The 19,623-nt window shown below is 51.8% G+C and overlaps 1 protein-coding gene across 4 annotated transcripts in view; it reads right to left on the bottom strand.

The window, feature by feature from the left end:
* Nucleotides 1-3,588: 3,588 nt before the first annotated feature.
* TXNDC16 (thioredoxin domain containing 16) overlaps nt 3,589-19,623 on the bottom strand; it is a 38,154-nt gene continuing 22,119 nt past the window's right edge. Inside the window, exons 14-20 of one of the 4 annotated variants that reach the window (XM_008637316.2) lie at nt 19,165-19,333; nt 18,716-18,852; nt 14,273-14,357; nt 10,503-10,641; nt 9,780-9,940; nt 7,797-7,987; nt 3,589-6,844 (exon numbers count right to left, since the gene is read on the bottom strand). In XM_008637316.2, the coding sequence (XP_008635538.1) occupies nt 6,570-6,844; nt 7,797-7,987; nt 9,780-9,940; nt 10,503-10,641; nt 14,273-14,357; nt 18,716-18,852; nt 19,165-19,333 (1,157 nt within the window). In that variant the 3' untranslated portion in view covers nt 3,589-6,569. The remainder of the gene's footprint in view (nt 6,845-7,796; nt 7,988-9,779; nt 9,941-10,502; nt 10,642-14,272; nt 14,358-18,715; nt 18,853-19,164; nt 19,334-19,623) is intronic. The other 3 variants (XM_017738869.1, XR_001863487.1, XM_017738870.1) reach the window with 3 other exon arrangements.

Raw genomic sequence — 19,623 nt, 5'->3', positions numbered from 1 at the left:
CCAAAGGGGCTGATTCCTGGGAGCAGATGAGACCGTCTGGATGCTGGTACCCACATTTCAGCATCCCTGTATTGACAAGGAGGATGCTACCTTTCCCCTATTCAGCTTCCAGCTCCATGGGATGGGATGTCTCCAAAAGAAGCCCCACAGATTCCCCCCCCACTGCCACAGGAAGGGTAATTCATGGACAAACACTGGTCGTGCCCCTTTCCCATCTCTGTCCCCTGTGTCTGGGAGCTGCTCTGGGCTGGGGGACTCCGGCTGCTGTCCACAGACACAGTTCCAGCTTTGCTCCTGAAAGCTTTTCCAGCTATTTTTGGGCAGCAACTGCCTTTCCAAATATTTGCCTTGGTGTTGGTGCCTGGCCCCACTCACAGCTGGGGCTCCCTCTCTGCTCCCTGCTGTGCTAAGCTGAACTCTCCCAGCTGCAGCATCCCTCACACATCCATATCCAGGATCCCACCCCTCCCCATGGGTCACTTCTCCCACCCATGCCCCCACAGCAGGTCCAGGATCCACAGGGAGTCACCTCAGCCCTCCAGAGCTTCCAGTCTCCAATGTGAGCCACTCACAAGCCCAACTGCAGGAAACTCCAAGACTTCAAACCCAGCAAGAGCCTGAGGAGATGCTCCATGCACGGCTCCAAGGCTCTGCTGTCCCCTCTCCTCCAGGCAGGACTGCTCATGGAGGAAGGCTGGGATAGGGACACCACGGATTTCATCCCCAAGAGCCTGCATCTGCCCTGGGGACAAGAGGAAATGGTCTTGAGTTGCTCCAGAAGAGGTTTAGGCTAGATATTAGGGAAAATTTCTTCATGGAAAGGGTTGTAAAGCACTGGCACAGCTGCCCAGAGCAGTGGTGGAGTCCCCATCCCTGGAGGGATTTGACAGACGTGTGGATGTGGCACCTGGGGACATGATTTGGTGGGACTTTGCAGTGCTGGGGGAATGGTTGGACTCGATGATCTTAGAGGTCTTTTCCAACCTAAATGGCTCCAGGATTCCATGATTTCATGGCTTTGCCCTCTCTGAGGCTCCTGGGTTTTACTCTTTGTGGATCCACATGCAGAGTGAGCTCGGGCAGCGGCCAACGCAGAGAACACCACCGAGTTTAGCAACAGGACCATTTGTGTTGCCAGCAAGCCAAGAAATCCCAGCTGATGGGCTCTTCCCCACTGGAGAGCCCAGTTTGCCCTGCAGGGCTGGAGCAGAGCTGGAGCCTTCCCACCACAGCCGTGCAGGGGAACCATCCCGTGCGTTACCACGGAGCTGAATCATGGGCTTGCAGCCGCTCTTTCAACACACAGGAGGGATTTGGCAATTCCACGGGCTATTAATAGAGCCAGGCTGCTCTCCTGGGCCCCACGCCGTGCTGGAGGGGTGAGGGAGAGCAAAGCAAACTCTCAGGGAGGTTGAAGGAGTGAGTTTACCTAAGGAGAGGTCGGGAAATAACCTGTCGGGGAGCAGGAACCGCAGCGCTGCTCTCTCCCCACTTATCGCTCCCCGTCTCCACGTCGGCTCTGCCGAGCCAAGAGGGAACAATGGACAATGAACAACCACGTCCCAAAGGGGACGTGCCACCTCTGCTTCCTCCACGGCCCCATGGAACCCCGGGGGCTCCCGCTTTTCAGGAGCAGCAGGAAAGGCACTGGGAAGGGATTACCGTGGGATGGTCCGTGGTGGTTGCTGCTCTTCCAGCCCGGACTTTGATTTCACCCTCTGGGTGCGAGTCACGAGCAGTGAGGCCCCTGCATGAACCTGGCTTGGGAATGGAGCAGGAGGGCGCAGCCATGGGTGCAGTGCCAGGAGAGGCTGCAGGTCTGGGGGAAAGGAAAATACAGACAGAAGGTGTTCTATGAGGAGTTGCTTTGGATTGCTCTTCCCAGCTCCATCCCAATCCCCATCCAGGAGGATGGAGCCGGTGGTGTCCTTGAGACCCAACTCCTGCCCATGCTGGGCATGGGGCAGAAGGGATGGAGACCCCATCCTGGCCACCCTGCAAGCTATGAGTCAGGGGTTGGGGGTACTTGCCTGGGCCTGTTGTATTTTTACCAGTGGAAGTGCTAGGTGGAAGAGCCACCCAAAATAACAGGGAACCCCATCCTGCTCAGCCACCACCCCTTATCCCACATCCCAGCTCCATCCGGCACCTGCACCCTCCCTTCCCCAGCACAGCTCCTCAGCCACCTCTGACTGCCATTATGGCATCCATCGTTCCCATGCCACTCCGTGACCACCATGTCTGTCTGTCTGGCCCCAGATTGTCCCTGTTGGGTCCCCACCACCCTCCCCAAACTGACAGGCAGCAGGGGCATTGTGTGGGCTCGGGGGGCTGGTTTGGGGGGACACACTGGGGTGGGGACACACTGGCAATGATGGACACACCAGGCAGCTGCGGGATCCTTCTCCATCCCCTCAGGCGATGCCAAGGGCATGGGGAACCACATCCAGGGTACCAGGATGGATTGCGTCACCCTGGATGTCCCCAGGGGTGGGCTGAGGTCTGGACGAGACAATTCCAGACACCCTCAGCAGCAGCCCAGCCTCACCTGGCAACTCCGGACAAGACGCCCGCCAAAGCCGTGCTGGAGAGGAACCTGCCCTGCAGGGAAAGCATCTCCGCCAGGCTGAGCCACCAGATGGGATGGAGGGACTGGTTCTCACTGTCCCCCAGCCCCGCCAGCCTCCCTGTCCCCACCCAGCCCCAAGGGACGTGAGCCAGCTCACCAGATCTTGTCCTGCTCCACATCCTGGCAGCGCTGCTGGAATCTGTCCAGGCAGATCTGTCCTTGCCGTGGCCCTGCTGCTGCCTGGTAGCATCTCCCTCCTGGGGACCGTGTCCTCTCCTGCCTCCTCCCTGCTGCTGCCGCCTCTTCCACCATCCTGCAGCTGTATCCCAGACCAGAGCCTGGCCACGGAATGAGGCTTGCCAGAAGGGACTGTGACCATCCAGCAGTGGTCCAGGATGGGCTGAGAATTTGGAGATTCTCAGCCGGTTTGGAAAATCCATCTTCCATCACAAGGACTTGTATCCCACCACCCTGGTTCTGCTGAAAGGGTGAAAAACCTGGAAGAAGCTGATTGCTTCTGATGTCCCATAGTTTGGAGATCAGAGGGCACCTCCATAATGATCCCTCTGACAGCTTTTAAACATGGAAAACACAACACACACCTTTAATATTTCCTCTGCCCTGCAGTGAGCACTGCTGCCAGCCTTCCTCCCTCCTAACCGAGGATGATGATGGCTTTGTGGGTGATCCTTGAGGATGGGGACAGACCAGAGAATCACAGAACATCCTGAGTTGGAAGGGGCCAACAAGGAGTGCATGGAGAATTTCCTGTGGTTTTGGACAATAAATTGTTTTGCTTTCGGGACAAGCACATAATCCTTTTTTTTGGGGGGGTGTGTATCTTTGTTTGATCTTTTGATAATTTAAACACCCCTTGAAAGGCTCCTGAGCACATCCAAATGTCCCCTGAAATCAAGTCCTAGCAGAAGAGTTTGGTCTGATAGCTGTTGTTGATCCATATCAGTCAGGAAATCTTCAGCTGAGCCCCCCCAGCACCACTGAAGGAGGAAGAGCTGTGGTTTACGAACACAAACACGGCTTTTATTGTTAAATGCTTGAAGAAGGAGCTGATAATATCAGTGTCCCTGGTGATCTCACCTCACTTGAGCAGCAGCATTGCTGACAACAGGGCCTGCTGACGCAGACCCCAGCATCCTGCTCCTCCAGCCTCCTGGGACAGGACAGATCCCGCTCCTCCAGCCTCCTGGGAATCACTCTGTCCCTCACAGCCGCCCCCCAGAACACGAGCTCTGCCTCCTCTGCTTCGCTTCTCACCCAAGGCTGTAATTCCAGGCCAGGCTGGATGGGAATCAGAGCAGCCTTGTCCAGTGGAAGGTGTCTCTGCCCGTGGCAGGGTGGGACTGGATGCCCTTTAAAGGCCCCTTTCAACCCAGACCACTCCATGGCTCTGATTCCATGAACACCCTCGGAGTGTTTCTTTCCACCCCGCTCTGTCCCCAGAGCTGGAGTTGTTGGAAACAGCCACGTGCTGGAGCGTTTCCTCTGCTGGATGAGGAAACTTTGGGATGCAGATCCCCTCACACTGCCCTCAGCATCCCTGATGTCTTCACCCTGTCCATACATATCCTGGCACATTTCTGCCTCCACGGGTTTCCCCCAGTGTCTGTTTGGGTTACACAATGGAAAAGACATTTTGTACTGAAAAATAAAACCCCAATGAACCTAAAGCCACCTGATGTGGTCCAGGACCCTGACCTGCATCCAGAGCAAACCCACAGCTGCCCATCCAGCTGGATTCTGGCAGTGGTGGGACATGGATAAGCACATCCCTTTCCCACATCTCTGTGCTGGTACCTGCAAGGGGGACTCAGCCCAAAGCTCCGGGCATCCCAACCCAACCTGGGAGGCTGGAGCTGATGGATCCCACTGGTGGTGTTGTGGAGAGAGCCAGCAGTCCCCAGCTAAACAGCCCCTCATCCAGCAGCATCCCATCAGGATCCCAGTGGGAAGATGTTCCTGACCTCCAGCGCCTCGATGGTGACGCTCCAGCGTCAATCCGGCAGCACCGGGAGAGGCAGCGATTTGCGAGGCCACAACGGAGATGTGGCACTGACCCCTAGTGACAAACTCCTGCCCCAGTCCTGCACGGGAGAAGGGCTGGAAAAGGACACGCGGATAAAAGTGGGGGACGTGGGAATGCTCCTTGTCTTCCACAAACCCTGCGGAAGGAAGGGATCCTGCTGATGAGGGGCAGGCACTGCTCCCACCACCCAAAGCAGATGCAGAGGAGCCTACTTGAGTGGAGTTTATTTAAGATGCTATGAAAAACCCGATTATTGCACTTCAAACTGCCAGAGGGCAGGGTTAGATGGGATATCAGGAAGGAATTCTTCCCTGTGAGGGTGGGGAGGCCCTGGCACAGGGTGCCCAGAGAAGCTGGTGCTGTTCCTGGATCCCTGGAAGTGTTCCAGGCCAGGCTGGACGAGGCTTGGAGCAACCTGGGATAGGGCAAGGTGTCCCTACCCATGGCAAGGGGGGGATGAGATGATCTTTAAGGTCCCTTCCAACCCAACCCATTCTGGGATTCGATGATCAGGGACAGAATGGGAAATGACCAAAGTTCCATTTATGGAATTCAGCAGCGTAAGGAGCTTATGGAGCAGAGGAATGACGGGAACACACGAAGGATCTGTTCACACCCTTCCCTTGGGGATAATGCTTTTGATCAGCAGGCTGCAGTTTATTCCTTTAAATATATACATTCTTGCTCAAAGCCTGCCATTTGGTCCAAAAATGGTCTCTTGCAATTAAAGGCTTCCAGGAGAGCCCAGAACTAATGATCTATTTCTGGATATTTCAAAAGCCTCACAGCCATGTGTGCTCCTTGCAGGATGAGAAATACAGAGTTTGCAATGCTCTCAGCAGTTCCTTACCAGCATTTTTTCCTCTTCCCAGTAATTTCAGAGCCCTAAGGAGTAGGAGGAGGATCTGACCCTTCTGTCATGTCTCAGTGGTGCAGTGGAAGGGAGATGTTCATTGAAGGGAGGGGGATGATCATGGAATCTGAGAATGGTTTGGGTTGGAAGGGACCTTACAGACCTTCTGCTTTCAACCCTCTGCTGCTTCTTGTCCCCAGGAGATGGGCAGAGGCTGGAAAGCCTCAGGTTTTGCATCTCCCCACTTAGTTTTGGATCTGAAGCAGCTCCATCCCATCTTGGAAGGGTCCAGCCTTGCCCTTCATCTCCCTCCCCTCTTCCACAGCACTGAGCTTCCCACAGACCTTGCTCCCTGTGCCATTCCAGCTCAGCAGGCACCAACCTCGATGCTGTCACCGAGAGCAAAGACAAATCGAGGCTGCAAATAACCCCCTGGGCTCAGGACCAAGGAAATGCCAGCAGTGAGGAAAGCCATCTCCCAACCTGCCCACCCTGGAGATTTGCTGGCAGAGTTTTGTCCCAGCTATTCAGGGCTGTTGTGCGACCTGAGCTCTGGCCTCTGTAATAAATCTGCTTCCACCAGATCCTCCTCTCTCCCCTGAGGATGAACACGCTCACGGATTCGGGTCACAAGTCAGGTGTAAACACAACGGGGGGCTGGCTGCAGCAGCTCTGGAGTGGTGGAATGCTGGCCCTCCCAGCTCCACACGGTTCCAGCGTGGATGGAATCGCAGCATTTGCTGACACACATCAGTAGAGCTTCTCCTGCAACCAGGGAGGAGAGAAACGGGCTTTTTATCTTGGAATCACTCACCCCTTTCTACTCAGGGGCAGCTCTGAGATTTAGGGAATCTACAGAGCAGGGCTGATTTGTCTTTTCCAGTGCAGTTCGTTGCTCAGTGAGCTCCCAGCAGCAGCCAGGGAACAACATGTGGGATGCACAGACACGTCTCTGGCATCAGAAGCCACCAGCACTCTGCAGCAGGGAGTGGCCTTTCCCTTCACCATTCCTTGAGAGCTGAAACCACTTCTCTCCTTGGAGTGAAGGCTGGGAAAGTGAGAGGTTTTCCAGGGCAGTCCCACACTTTTCCCCACCCCAGCTCTCAGAGCTCGCTGTGTCTCTTGCCCTGCTTGTCCCTCGCTGCCAGCCTCGAGGCTGTGCCCCGCAGGTCCCTCCCAGGGGAACCAACTTCCTCTGCCGTGCTCTCCTGGGGTGGCTCTTCCCCGGTGGCAGCAGTGTCCCCTTCGGGGCTTTTGGGCGGGTGTGGCACCGCGGTGTCCCCGGAGCGGGCAGAGAGCTCAGGCACGGATGGCTCCATCATCTGGAGGAAGTCGTAAGCAGGGAGTGGTGGCTTCCAGTCCTCCTCAGACAAGGTACCTGAGCAGCAAATACAGTTCCAGTCAGCAGGTAAAGAGTTATGCCCCACCTCCAGGGATATTTCCCTTTCCAAGGAATTATGGCTTTTTTTCCCCTTCCTATGAATACAAAATTAACAGAATTCCAGAATGATTTGGGTTGGAAAGGACCTTAAATCCCATCGTGCTCCACCCCCCTGCCATGGGCAGGGACACCTTCCACTGTCCCAGGCTGCTCCCAGCCCCATCCAGCCTGGCTTTGGACACTTCCAGGAATCCAGGGGAAGCCACAGCTTCTCTGGGCACCCTGTGCCAGGGCTTCCCCTCCCCCACAGCCAGGAATTCCTTCCCAGTCTCCCATCCATCCCTGCCCTCTGGCACTGGGAAGCCATTCCCTGTGTCCTGTCCCTCCATGCCTTGTCCAAAGCCCCTTTCCAGCTCTCCTGAGGAAGGCATATCCATGCTGGCTTCCTCCAAAGCCTCACTGGGCTGATCAGGACAGGAGGGATGCAGTGAAAAGCTTCACAGCACAAACCAACCCTTCATGTCCAAAAGACCCCAGTAAAAAGCAGCTTCCTTATCCTCTCCCATCCAAAAAAGAAATTGGGCACGAAGGTGCCCAAAGAGCAGCTACTTCTTACACTGACAACTGGGAGCTGGGAGGTTTCTTATTAGCAAGTTGCATTTGGGAATGGGAAAACACAGCCAGATTTGGGGATTATCACAAGGAAAAGATGCCAAATCCAAACTATCCACGTTTGGCTCTGAGCATTAAACAGTCCCAAAGCAAACTTGTGAGTGTGGGCATTCTCTCCTGGCTGGACTATTTGTACTTCTGCAGCTCTAACAAGCAGAGCTGGTTTTTCCATCGTTAAATTCCAGGGCAGACAATTTATTGCACGTAGGATCTTCTCATAAACAGACTGGAGCTCACAGTGTGTGCTTGGGAACGTTATAAACCTGTGTCCACTTACTGCTGGGAATCTCCAGTCCTGCTTGGAGCTTCTCCAGCCAAGACAAGATGTTCATCTCAGTGATGGACTGTTCTGGTGGGAACTTGAATACCTGACCCCCAGCGTGGAGGTTCACCCAGAGGAGAACGGGCAAGGAAGGCGTGGTGGAAAAGTATTTCCTCAGGATCCCGTGTCCCACTGGAGTCTTCTTCCTGTTGGGAAGAGGAGATTCAGGTTTGGCAGCACAAAAGGACTGAGAGCCAAAAAATCACCAAAGGGTCCCATCCAGCAAAGTGCAGTTTTGTGGGACTGTAGAAGCATCATCCCTGGAAGTGTTCAAAGCCAGGCTGGACGGGGCTTGGAGCAACCTGGGATAGTGGGAGGTGTCCATGGACAAATGGGATGGGCTTTACTGTCCCTTGCAACCCAAACCATTCCAGGATTCCCTCATTCTAAGCTCATGGCACTACATATATAAGCTTAATGCCTTAAGGAACCTGTTAGGATCCAATGGAGAGAGAGCAGACAACAGCCTGGATGTGTGAAGAAATCCTTGAGCAGGGCAAACCCTGTAGAAAGGTGGAAAAAAGGTGGGAAAGCTTCTAAGAACAGCTGGGACAAGAGTGGGACAGATCCTGCAGCCCCCTGGGGTCAGACCCTGCCTGCAGGCACAGCTGCCAGCTCCTTCCAGGCCAGCTGCTGCCACAGCCCCAGGGTGACAGCAATTCCACAGGGATGGAAAGGCAAACCCCTCAAGTGACACAGAGAGAGTGAAAACAGGACACTGAGACAGAGGGACAGCAGGCCCACAAAGGTTCTGAGTCATTCCAGCACCATCTGAGGGCTGAGAGTGATGGCCCAGGTCTGAGCTGGCTCTTGCCCTGGGAATGAGGGCTTCTCTCTAGGACGAGGGACTTTTGACAAGGACATGAAGTGACAGGATAAGGGGGAATTGCTTTCCACTGCCAGAGGGGTGGGGAGGCCCTGGCACAGGGTGCCCAGAGAAGCTGTGGCTGCCCCTGGATCCCTGGAAGTATTCCAGGCCAGCTTGGAGCAGCCTGGGACAGTGGAAGGTGTCCCTGCCCATGGCAGGGGTGGAACTGGACGATCTTTAAGGTCCTTTCCACCCCAAACCACGCTGGGATTCTGCCCTGCTTTGTGGCAGTGCCACTTTGCTCTGGCACAGGAAGGCTTTTTGTGCCTCAGGAAGGCAGAGCAAAGGCAGATGTGTAGGTGGGGAAGTTCCAGGGCTCTCGTTTCTGGTGCATTACTGGCAGCCCAATCCCTTTCTTTCTGAACACATGTGCATTTTCTCCCTCAGCTAAACTCCAGCCCACGCTGGACGGCGCTTCCCAGACTTCAAAGCACGTTATGATTAAGCCACTGAAGTTTCTCTGGGTTTGGGCAAAACAAACAGAGGCCAAAAATTCAAACTGCAACTAAGAAGGGGAGGATTAAAAAACAAAAAAAAAATCCCCATTCCTACAACTTTCTATTTCTTAGGTCATGAATTAATTTTGTTTCTTGAATATTTTTTAAGTTTAATTTATGAGGCTGCTGGTAGAACCTTCTCGTGAAAACTTTCTTTCCCCAGTCAATGACCAGTCATTCCCTCTAATTGCTGGTGGAAAATCACCAGAACACATTCCAGGAGGGCAAATTTCCTTTCTTTTTTTTTCCCCTCCCACATGCAACAAAAATACAAGTAACACCAGACCCAGGGTCAAGCTGCTACAAGCACTAGGGAACATTTTCCTCCTCTATTGAAAACGATTTCTGCCATTAATTAAATATTTACTAATTTTACTTTGTCAGGAGATTTTTGCAGCTGCCCAGAACACTTGACTGAACCATTGCTCAACGGCTTGACCTCCCAACTGCTGATGATTTCAGACCCAATAATCACATTACCAGCTCATGTTCTCAGTAATTGCAGCCTCAGGGTTTTTTTTTCTGCAAGGCTCGGAGCGAGTTAAGGGAAAGGAGAGATTTTCAAACACTCACAGGTTCAACCAGCAAGCCACAAACGCCTGCTGGGCTCCTCCTTTTGCCAGCTTCAGCATTTCCTTGCTTTCCATCTGACTGATGCCACCAGCACTGAACAGGATGAGGAAGGGCTTTCTGAGCTGCAAGTACTGAGGCAGATTTGGCACGGTGATTTCTGGCTGCAAGACGTCACAAACAAGAAACTGGGGGTTATGGGGAGGAGAAAATGGGAGAAAATTCCGCTTTCTGCTCTTCACGAGGGTGCAGGGGGTTAAGCAAGGCTGCAGTGTCTGTGTGGAACGTGGGAAGCTGCAAGAGGGCTGGGATTCTGGTGCACTTGGAGATGTCTTTGCCCAACCCAAGCTCACCAAGTCCGTGGCAGCAGCTGTGAGCTTGGAGATGGGGATGTGAGCAGAGCAGGCAGAGGCTACAGCCAGGCTCCAAATGGCACATGGAAAAAGCCCTGGGAATAGGGAATAGACCCTGTGAGAGGCCAAGCACTGCAGAGTGAGTGACTCTGAGGCCAGTCCCTCAACTCCAGGGTCTCCTGCTCCAAGACCACACAGCAAACAACAGATTTCTATCCAGACTGCCTGCTCTAAGTCATAAAACTTAAAAACAAACTCGGCACGATGAAAAATAACGAGCGGACATGGCCGCTGTGCAGAACTCCACGCTGTAATCAGGGCTCTGCAAACAACTGTGATGGAAAAAGGACGTTTTGATTTTATTTTTACTCACAAAAATGTCCAGCAGTTCACATCTGATCATCTGCACCACGTCCTGCACGCTGTGTTTGGACAGAGCGATGCCTTCCACGCTCCGGCCTCCGCTGCGGGCAAGGAGCAGGGCAGGGGGGGACACGGAGTATTTTCGGGATCTGAAAAAGAGGGATGGGCACAGGGGGGTTGGACACACACCAAATGTGCTGCACACAGAGCTGGCATCCTCCTGGAGACATGTCCCATCCTTGGAATGTCCAAGGCCAGGTTGGACGGGGCTTGGAGCAACCTGGCATAGTGGAAGGTGTCCTGGGATAGTGGAGCGGGATGGGCTTTGAGGTTTCTTCCAACCCAAACCATTCTGGGATTCTGGGATTCTGCTCCTACTTCTCCTTCATTTTTACACTGAAGGTTGGGTGGTGCAAAGGCCCACCCAGGGCTTCACTCTGCCTCCCAAGCCAAGGCAAATGGAAGGTCTCAGATTCCATCCAAGCGACACAACCCACACAAAACGACCTCCAGGAGATCCAGTTCTTGTCTCAGTGAACAATCCCCAAAATTTTGGTGAAGTCCAAGCCCCACATTAGAGCAACACACACAGGCTGCCCCCACCCTCTCTTGGTGGAGCAGCCAGATCATCCTTAAATCCCTGAAGTCCTTCTGGTAAGAGGGTTCAAGGTACTCAAAGAAAAGCTGAGAAAGTGGGAAAAGCAGAAATAGGAGAAGTCTGAGCAATGAAAGGCCAGGGGAGACACCAAGCCAGGACAGCAATTTTCTGGAAGTTTGAGGAACTTCAGCCCTGGAGGCTCCAGATGGCACTGCCCAGAGGAAGGGTGTGCCAGGGGAAATCAGCTGCCTGTGCAGTTTTTTGGGGGCATGTCTGGTTTGTTTTTCAAAGGCTCCCGGCAATTTCTCGAAGGCTGTGACACCAAAGAATCCCAGAATGGGTTGGGTTGGAAGGGACCTTAAAGCACACCCAGTTCCCCCTCCTGCCATGGGCAGGGACACCTTCCACTGTCCCAGGCTGCTCCCAGCCCCAATGTCCAGCCTGGCCTTGGGCACTGCCAGGGATCCAGGGGCAGCCACAGCTTCTCTGGGCACCCTGTGCCAGGGCCTGCCCACCCTCCCAGGGAAGAATTTCTTTAGATCATCAATGACAAAGCAAGTGGAGGGAACTGCAGGTAACTCATTTCCATGGTGTCCAACTCTTGTGGAGGCCTTTCCCATCCTCCATCACAGCACTGATCCCTCTGGGAATAACACACCCACTGCAAACTTCTAAGGGCCACCCCAGACCTGTGCTGATGTTGTGGTCAAGAATCACAGAATATCCTCAGTTGGAAGGGACCCACAAGGATCACTGAAGTCCAACTCCTGAGCATGGACTTCCCTGAGGCCTTCAAATCTGGGGAAACAATTACTAAACTGTTCTTGGATTTATCTGAGCCATTTCAACGTTTTTTAGTTTATCTTTGTAAATCCAGCCCTGAGCTAAGCTTTCCTCCCCCAGTCTGGACTCCCAAGTTCTGCTACTCAAAAGAAATTGATTCTCACACCTCTGCAAATCCTTTGGGCTGTGAGGAAGATCCTTAACCTCCCTCTTCATTGCTTTGCAAATTAACCTGTATTTACTGTAGATCAAGAGTAGCAAAAACCCCTCAAAATAAATTGAATTCAGGGATTTTGAACTTATTAAACTTCTACAGCTTGTAAAGAGATTCTTTGGCTTGGTCGTGGCTCAGAGGAGTGAGAACTCTTGTTCCCTGTATCTAAAACACATCAACTTGTCCAGCAGGCTTTGATAAGCATCTGTGAGGGTGGTGAGGCACTGGAAGAGGCTTCCAGAGAAAAGTGAAAGTGTCCAAGGCCAGGTTGGATGGGGCTTGGAGCACCCTGGGATAGGGGAAGGTGTCCCTGCACATGGTGGAACGAGATGAGCTTTAAGGTCCCTTCCAACCCAAACCATTCTGGGATTCTGTGAGGAAATATCTTACATAATTCCAGAAAATCACCAAATTCCCCAGCTAGAATCTATCCTGAAATCCCTTCTCCTCTTCCTGGTCCTGAGGGGTTGCATTGTTGCTCACCACAGCTTTCTATTTATACAGCAGAACCATTCAGTGGGTAACACGAGTCTTGCATTTCAATCAAAACCATCTGCAAACAAATACTTGGCAGGAATCTCTGACATGGATGTGGAAATAAATAACGACCTCATTCAAAGCATTTCTTCCTCAATGCCTTTTTCCCCTTCATTAGGGACCAGCCCAGCAGGTGCCTGCTGAGCAAACAGCTTTGCTGACAACAGACTTTGTGTATCCTGCAGCCTTTTCTCTGGAAAAGGTCTACAGGATGCACAAAAGGGGAATCAGCTTTCCATGACCTGGGAGCCACAAATATTTTCTCCTTGAGCACTGAGCTGAAGAATGGCTTTCTCTGAAGAAGGGAAGTGAGCCTGGCTCTTGCACAAGGAATTCCTGTAAGTGTTTACTTTCAGCTTACAGTTGAGAAGCCCATCAGCTACAGTAGTTCACCCACAAATCACAGCCAAAATCCAAATTTGGCTGAAGGACTATCAATATAAACTGTGCTAAATATTCCTGCTAAACAGGAGCAGGCTGCAGGCTCCTGGAGCAGGAGCAGGGAGGTGGATTCCTGCATGTGTCAGCTCTGAGAGAACACAGGCTTTTTCTCCTGGTACCTTGAGAGATCACCCTGTCCTCTGCTTTTTGGGTTTTTGTTTTTTTTTTCCTTCTATCAGCTGGGCTGAAATCCTCAGGGAAGAAAAGTCTTAACTGGGGGGTCAGGTTCCCCCTGATGCCTGGAGCACAGGCTGGTTAATGAAGATGTATTCCCGAGGTGTTTGCACTTTTATTCTCCGTGCTCACCACAGGAACGCCCGTGTCTCATCAGGAATGCATCACATCTCTGAGGAACTCAGGGAAATAATTCCCTGCTGCATTGCAGGCTCTTAAACCCACACCTGGAAAACAGGCCAAGGACCTTCTGGGATTTGTAACTCTGCCTTGATAGCTAATTCCTGATGGAAATGAGATGCCAGGATGAGCTGGAGATCCCCCCTGGATCCAGCTGCAGTTCTAGGCACTGAGGCACCTCTCACACTCTAACCCAAAGGGCTTTGCCCCTTGCTGGATTGTTAATGACACAGGTAAGACCCCATTAGCTCCATTTGGCTTAAAGTCAGGGATGCAATTCCACCAGGAATGCAGCTCCATGGCAAGACAGCATCTATTTCCCAGCTTCCAAAGCCTTTTCCAGCACCCAGACTCAATGTCCACCCCAGGTAGTCACAAGCAGCTTCTTTTCTGGCTGCTCTTGGCAACTGGGAGCAACCACCAGAGCAAGGGAAGGCACTGCACTGACAATCCATCACCTCTTCCTCATGGAAAGAGAAAAGCAGGACTTTTTCTCCCTCACACACTGATGTTGTAATTTTTCCAGCCTGCTTTTTATTTTCAGAAAGGTTTGCTCCTGTTTCTATGAGGAGCACAACCAGATCCATGGGGACTGAAAATTCCTGGAGGGAATAAAACCAGCAGGAAGAGAAGTGACTGCTCATTTCAACAGGGCTCAGAGAGGCGACCATGGATAGGCTGAGAACCAGTGGCAGAGCCAAGGTGACAATTCCCTTTGGATGAGTCCTGACCCATCTCCCTGCAGGAGTAAGTCACTTGTAGCAGTCACTCAGCACAGTGACACTTGCTCCAGGCACTGCCTTTCACTAAGTGCAGTTTGAATTCTTCCCAAAGAAAAAGAGAAACCACTTACAAAGCCAAGGCATCATCTTCAAAATACATCCCCATCCTTACGTGGCCACTGAGGATGTTTCCTGCCTCTTCAAAAGCTGCCTTGGCTGGAAAAAGACAAAGATACAAGAATAAACAATAGAAAGAGAGGTGTTGAGATTTTTTTTCCTGAAAACCTGATAGATGCCTGCACACATAACATCCTGCCAGAGCAGACTTTCAGGAACTAAACCAGGATTAGAGGCTCACAAGAAATTACTGCAGCTCAGGGAGGAGGAGCAGGCAGCGACCACGGATCAGGGGAAAATCCCCATGATGAGAACAGTGTTTGCTCTTCAGCCACCAGCACTGAGCCTCCAGGATCTGCAGGACAGAGGAAAATGAAATGTCTTAAGGACTTACAGTGCGTAAGCATTCTGGGAAACAGGAGACCAATTATAAATCTAAACAGAAATCCTACAAATCCCAGTGACCTTTGAGAAATGATGGGTGATGGCTTTACTGGAGTAGGGCTAAGAGCCTGGCGATAAACCAACCTCTCCCTCAAGTGCCTCTTGATTTATCCAGCTCCTCTGAGCAGGCTGGGGCTGCTGCAGGATAGGCAAAGACCAGGCTGGGATCTCTTGGTCACAGCTCCAAAACAAAGCTGACTGCAGAGCTGGTTTATTCCCTTACAAAAAGCCTCCAATTTCACAGAATCCCGGAATGATTTGGGTCGGAAAGGACCTTAAAGCTCATCCCATTCCACCCCCTGCCCTGGGCAGGAACACCTTCCACCATCCCAGCTTGCTCCAAGCCCTGTCCAGCCTGGCTGTGGTTTCAGGCAGCGGATCCACGGGAAATCCAAGCTTTGTGGGAATGTGCAAGGCATGGTGGGGAGCTTGTGAAATGCAGAGATCAGAGCTCCAAACAGCTGCTGCCAAAGGTGGGGTGAGAACAAGGAGGATTTCAACACCACCACCCCCCTCCTCCTTTCATTGTGCAACTGAAAAGCAACAAAAATGGCACTTCCGACCCAAGGAGAGGGAGAAATCCCTCTCTTTGGAGAAGCCAGGTTTTTCCTGAGAACTAAGGGGGTACCTCAGATAGCAGTGACAATATAAATTGCTGTCAGACACCAGTGACTGCTCCTCAGAACGTTCACTGTCACACAGCCCAAGCTCCTGGGAACAGTGACTCAGAGCTCAATGGATGGAGCTGCCTCCCAGCTGGTCACTTTTTGGTTCTTTGATCCCTGTTTTGCAGCTACACTCCAAGCTGTATTTTCCACTGTTTCCCGTGTGGCCCATAAACTTTCATTTCAACTGTTTTCCTTTTTCAAGGGAAGGAGTTCCTTAAGGAGTGGCTCATTGAGGGCTCAGTCATTATCATAGAATTTCTGAATGGTCTGGGTTGGAAGGGACCTTAAAGCTCATCCTGTTCCACCCCCTGCTGTGGGCACCTTCCACTAGCCCAGGTGGCTCCAAGCCCTGTTCAGCCTTGCCTTGGACACTTCCAGGGACCCAGGGCAGCCACAGCTTCTCTGGGCACCCTGTGCCAGGGCCTCCCCACCCTCCCAGCCAGGAATTCCCAGTTCCCAATATCCCATCTAACCTCTGGCAGTAGGAAGCCATTCCCCCTTGTCCTGTCACTCCAGGCCCTTGTCCAAAGTCCCTTTCCAGCTGCTACAGAGAAACCACTCTTGGATGTTGCTTTCCAGCTCTCTTGGTCCTTGGTTACTTGATTTTATCAATGCTGAAAGAAAAGCTCCCATCCCAAGTTCTTCCACCAAGCACTTCTCCAGGCTTTAAATCCTCACTTGAGATACGAGCTTGTCTTCAGGTGCTGCCCTGGCTGCAGGAATTCTCTCCTAAGTCAGGACAACCTCCAGCAATACCAGGCTTATTCCTTGACCTGATGAGATTCTCCCTCCCCATCACACTTCCAAATTTTTCCCTATTTCTGGCTGTGCCAGTCCCAGAGCCACACACCAGCCCGTATTTCTCCAGTGATGGATTCTTTGTTCTGTACCCAAAAACCCCCAAATTCACACAGCTCCACTGCAGACAGGAAACACTTCAACAAATCTATTTAAATATTTCCTAGAAAATTAGTCCCCCCTGAATGCACAATTTTAATTCCCTGAGGGGGCTGATCACGCTCCGCAGCACATTCCTTGAGCTGGAATCCCAGCTGCCCTGAATTGTGCAAGCACCACTTCACTCATTTGGGAACGAGAAGGAATCAACCTGCCAGATGAGGAAGGGTCTAAAATCCCCACAGAGTTTTGGGAAGCAGGATCTGAGCACCACCCCTTATCCCTCTGGAAGGAGGCGTCTCCTGGCCGTGCTCTCCAGCACAGCACCACCTGCAGCATCTCTCACTTGGCTTCCAGTGATGCTGCCAAGCCTTGTGAGGCACCAGAGCTCAGGGATATTTTCAAACATCTGCCACAGGGTTTAGGACAGTCATACTTCCAAGGGTGCTCCCAGCTGCTGCATCAAAAATGAATTTATCTCCTAAAAGTTCTCCGAGTGTCCAGGAAAATGCTCACTCGTTCATTGCCCTCGTAATACATTCACCTCTTCCTAATTAATTTTATTTAGGATTTTTCCAACAAGCCTCTTTTAGCTCAGACCCCCCAAAGGGCTTCTTAGCATAGTCCTGATGCTGAGGGTTGGAAAACATCCAGGATTTATTTAGCAGGACACGTCATTGCTCTGTTTCAGTTCACTGGAAACAGCAGTGACACTGTGCACCGCTGCTCCGGGTTAGAGCAGAAATGCTGCCATGAGAAAATGGTTGGGAATTCCAGGTAAGTCTGCAGGGTGATAAGAGGAACAATGTGCTTCTCCTGACTCCAGCCTGGGTTGGTGCCAGAACAGCTGGCTCCAGGTTTCTGCTCCCTCAGGCTCTCTGCATCACAGCTCCAGCACCTCCAGCTATGCATTGGTGGAGAAGACATCCCAAATTTCATCTCCCTGTGGCTGAGGTACCCCAGCCTGAGGATGCCATTCTGGATTGCAGATGGAATGTGCCCTGAGGGAAGAGGCAACCCTACAGGATTCACAAAGAGCTGTCTGGAAACCTCCAAGGCTCTTGTTTGCATGGAAGGAAATGAACAACTTCTCTGGAGAATCCCAGAAACCTCAAAGCCCATCCAGTCCCACCCCCTGCCATGGCAGGGACACCTTCCACTGTCCCAGGCTGCTCCAAGCCCCATCCAACTTGGCCTTGGACTCTTCCAGGGATCCAGGGGCAGCCACAGCTTCTCTGGGCTGGACTAAAGGTTTTTTGGGATCAGTAGGATTTCCTGCTGTATTTACCAGATAGGATCTCCAGAGGAAGGCAGGGAATTGGCTGTCAGGTGGCTCAGAGAACGCAGCCCAAGTGTTTTCCAGTTGGTTGCAGACGTTCTGTCTTGTTCTTACCTCTTCCCTCTGGACCCTCTGCTGTGAGAAAGTAGCTTGGTTTGCATTAAACCAAAGTTTAGAGGCACAAGGGAGCTTTAAAATGAAAAATAGTCTGAAAGTTTGATCTTAAGCAAGGTCAGAACGTTCTCCTTTTTTTTAAGGCAGCAATTCCTAGGGGAAGGTGGCAACTGAGAGTCTTTGGGGTTGGAAGGTCCCAGTTCCCAACTGTGAGGCCCTGGCACAGGGTGCCCAGAGAAGCTGTGGCTGCCCCTGGATCCCTGGAATGTCCAAGGCCAGGCTGGATGGGGCTTGGAGCAGCCTGGGACAGTGGGAGGTGTCTCTGCCCATGGCAGGGGGGGGAATGAGATGGGATTTAAGGTCCCTTCCAACCCAAACTCTGATTCTGTGCTTTGCATGATGTTCCCTCTGCAGACTGGCTTTATTCCCTCTCCCTTGCTAACACATTGCATTGCTATGTCCACCTATTTCAAAATCCACAAGTGGATTTCATTGAGTTATTCACATTTTATTCCTTTTGGTGCAGGAAATTTCTATTTTACCTTACTGCTGTTTTGGTTTTTTTTAAAAAGAAAGGTTTTGGATTGTGTGTTACAAGAACTGGGGTTACCACTTTTTCAGGAGAAGGCAGCAAGATCCAAGAGTGGATCTCTTTCTTTCTTAAGGAAAAATATGCTGTGACATGTTGTACATGGGCTACAGGAAGAGGCTGATGGATCTGGGCTAAACCAGAGGCTAAGAGGGAATTTAATGCCAGCCTACAACTACTCTGAAGGGACTCATAAAGAGGACAGAGCCAAACTCTTCAGGGTAAGGGACAGGAGATACAACAGGGACAGCCTTGGGAAGTTACTACTCCCACAGAAGCTGAATGTCCTCTGAGCCAGGGTATGGACCTGAGATCCCACATCTGGGATCACCTGCTACCCTCTCACTGTAAAACTGAAGAAGGCAGTGCTGGGCAGGCTGTGTTGTGAACTCCCAAGCAGCTGGAAGCATCCCTGTCCCACCAGGAATGAAGCTGGAGAGTGCTTAACCCACCAATACTGACAAACCTTCGCTGGTGGCTGTGCTAAAAACTCCCAGGAGTGAGGTGTGGTGATGGGAGGAGAGCTCAGGTGGAAACTCCCCTCTTAAATATCCTTCTGCTTCATCCATCGTGGCCAGCTTCAGTGGGCAGGAAACCTGGCTCCTGTGGAAAAGCAGAGACACAACTTGGGCTGCTGTCTTCTCTGCTTTTGGGATGAAGAGACAAGAGGGCAACCTCAATCCAACAAGGCCCCAACCCAATGGGACAAGTGTGACACCTCATCAGAGACAAAAATGATCATCTGGGAAGGCCCAGAGAGGTGCTGGAGCTGGTTACAGCGAAGAGAGAACAGCCTGAGCCAAACTGAGAGCCTTGGGATCCGCATTAAAAATAATAAAGAAGGAATTCCTGCAAGAAGACAGGGATGGTGGCAGAAGGATGTGGCAGAGGTGCCAGTGGGGATTTGTCACTCACAGCAGGATGAAGCTGCTCAGCTCCTCCGTTCCCCACATGCCATTGTACGTCCCGGATTGTTGTCCCTCCTTGTAAATCCTGATGGTGGGGAACTGGGTGACATTCTCCTGGGAGCAAAGGCCAGGCCAGTCCCAGCAGTTCACCCGGGACAGCAAAACCCCAGGGGTTCCTAGAGTGGAAAATAAATACTCATGAATGATAGGAAAAACTAAAATGAATAATAGATTGGTTGGAAAATAGAGCTTTTTATTAGCTTGGTGGATATTACTGTCTGTATTTGTGTTAATGCTGCCAGAAATCTACTAAAATCTAGCCCCAAATACACAATCCCTTTGAGTACAGCCCATCTCCCTCTTGAAATCCCTCATTCCCAGAGACACTCACATCTGGCTGGTAACTCCAAGGGAACCCACAAAACCCTGAGGCAGCTGTCCAGGAGCTTAAAAGGCAGTAGGGAAA

The sequence above is a fragment of the Corvus brachyrhynchos genome, unplaced genomic scaffold (genome assembly GCF_000691975.1).
Source record: "Corvus brachyrhynchos isolate BGI_N302 unplaced genomic scaffold, ASM69197v1 scaffold245, whole genome shotgun sequence".
NCBI lineage: Eukaryota > Metazoa > Chordata > Aves > Passeriformes > Corvidae > Corvus > Corvus brachyrhynchos.
The sequence above is the reverse complement of the archived record's forward strand: the minus strand, read 5'-3'. Positions and strand labels throughout refer to the sequence as shown.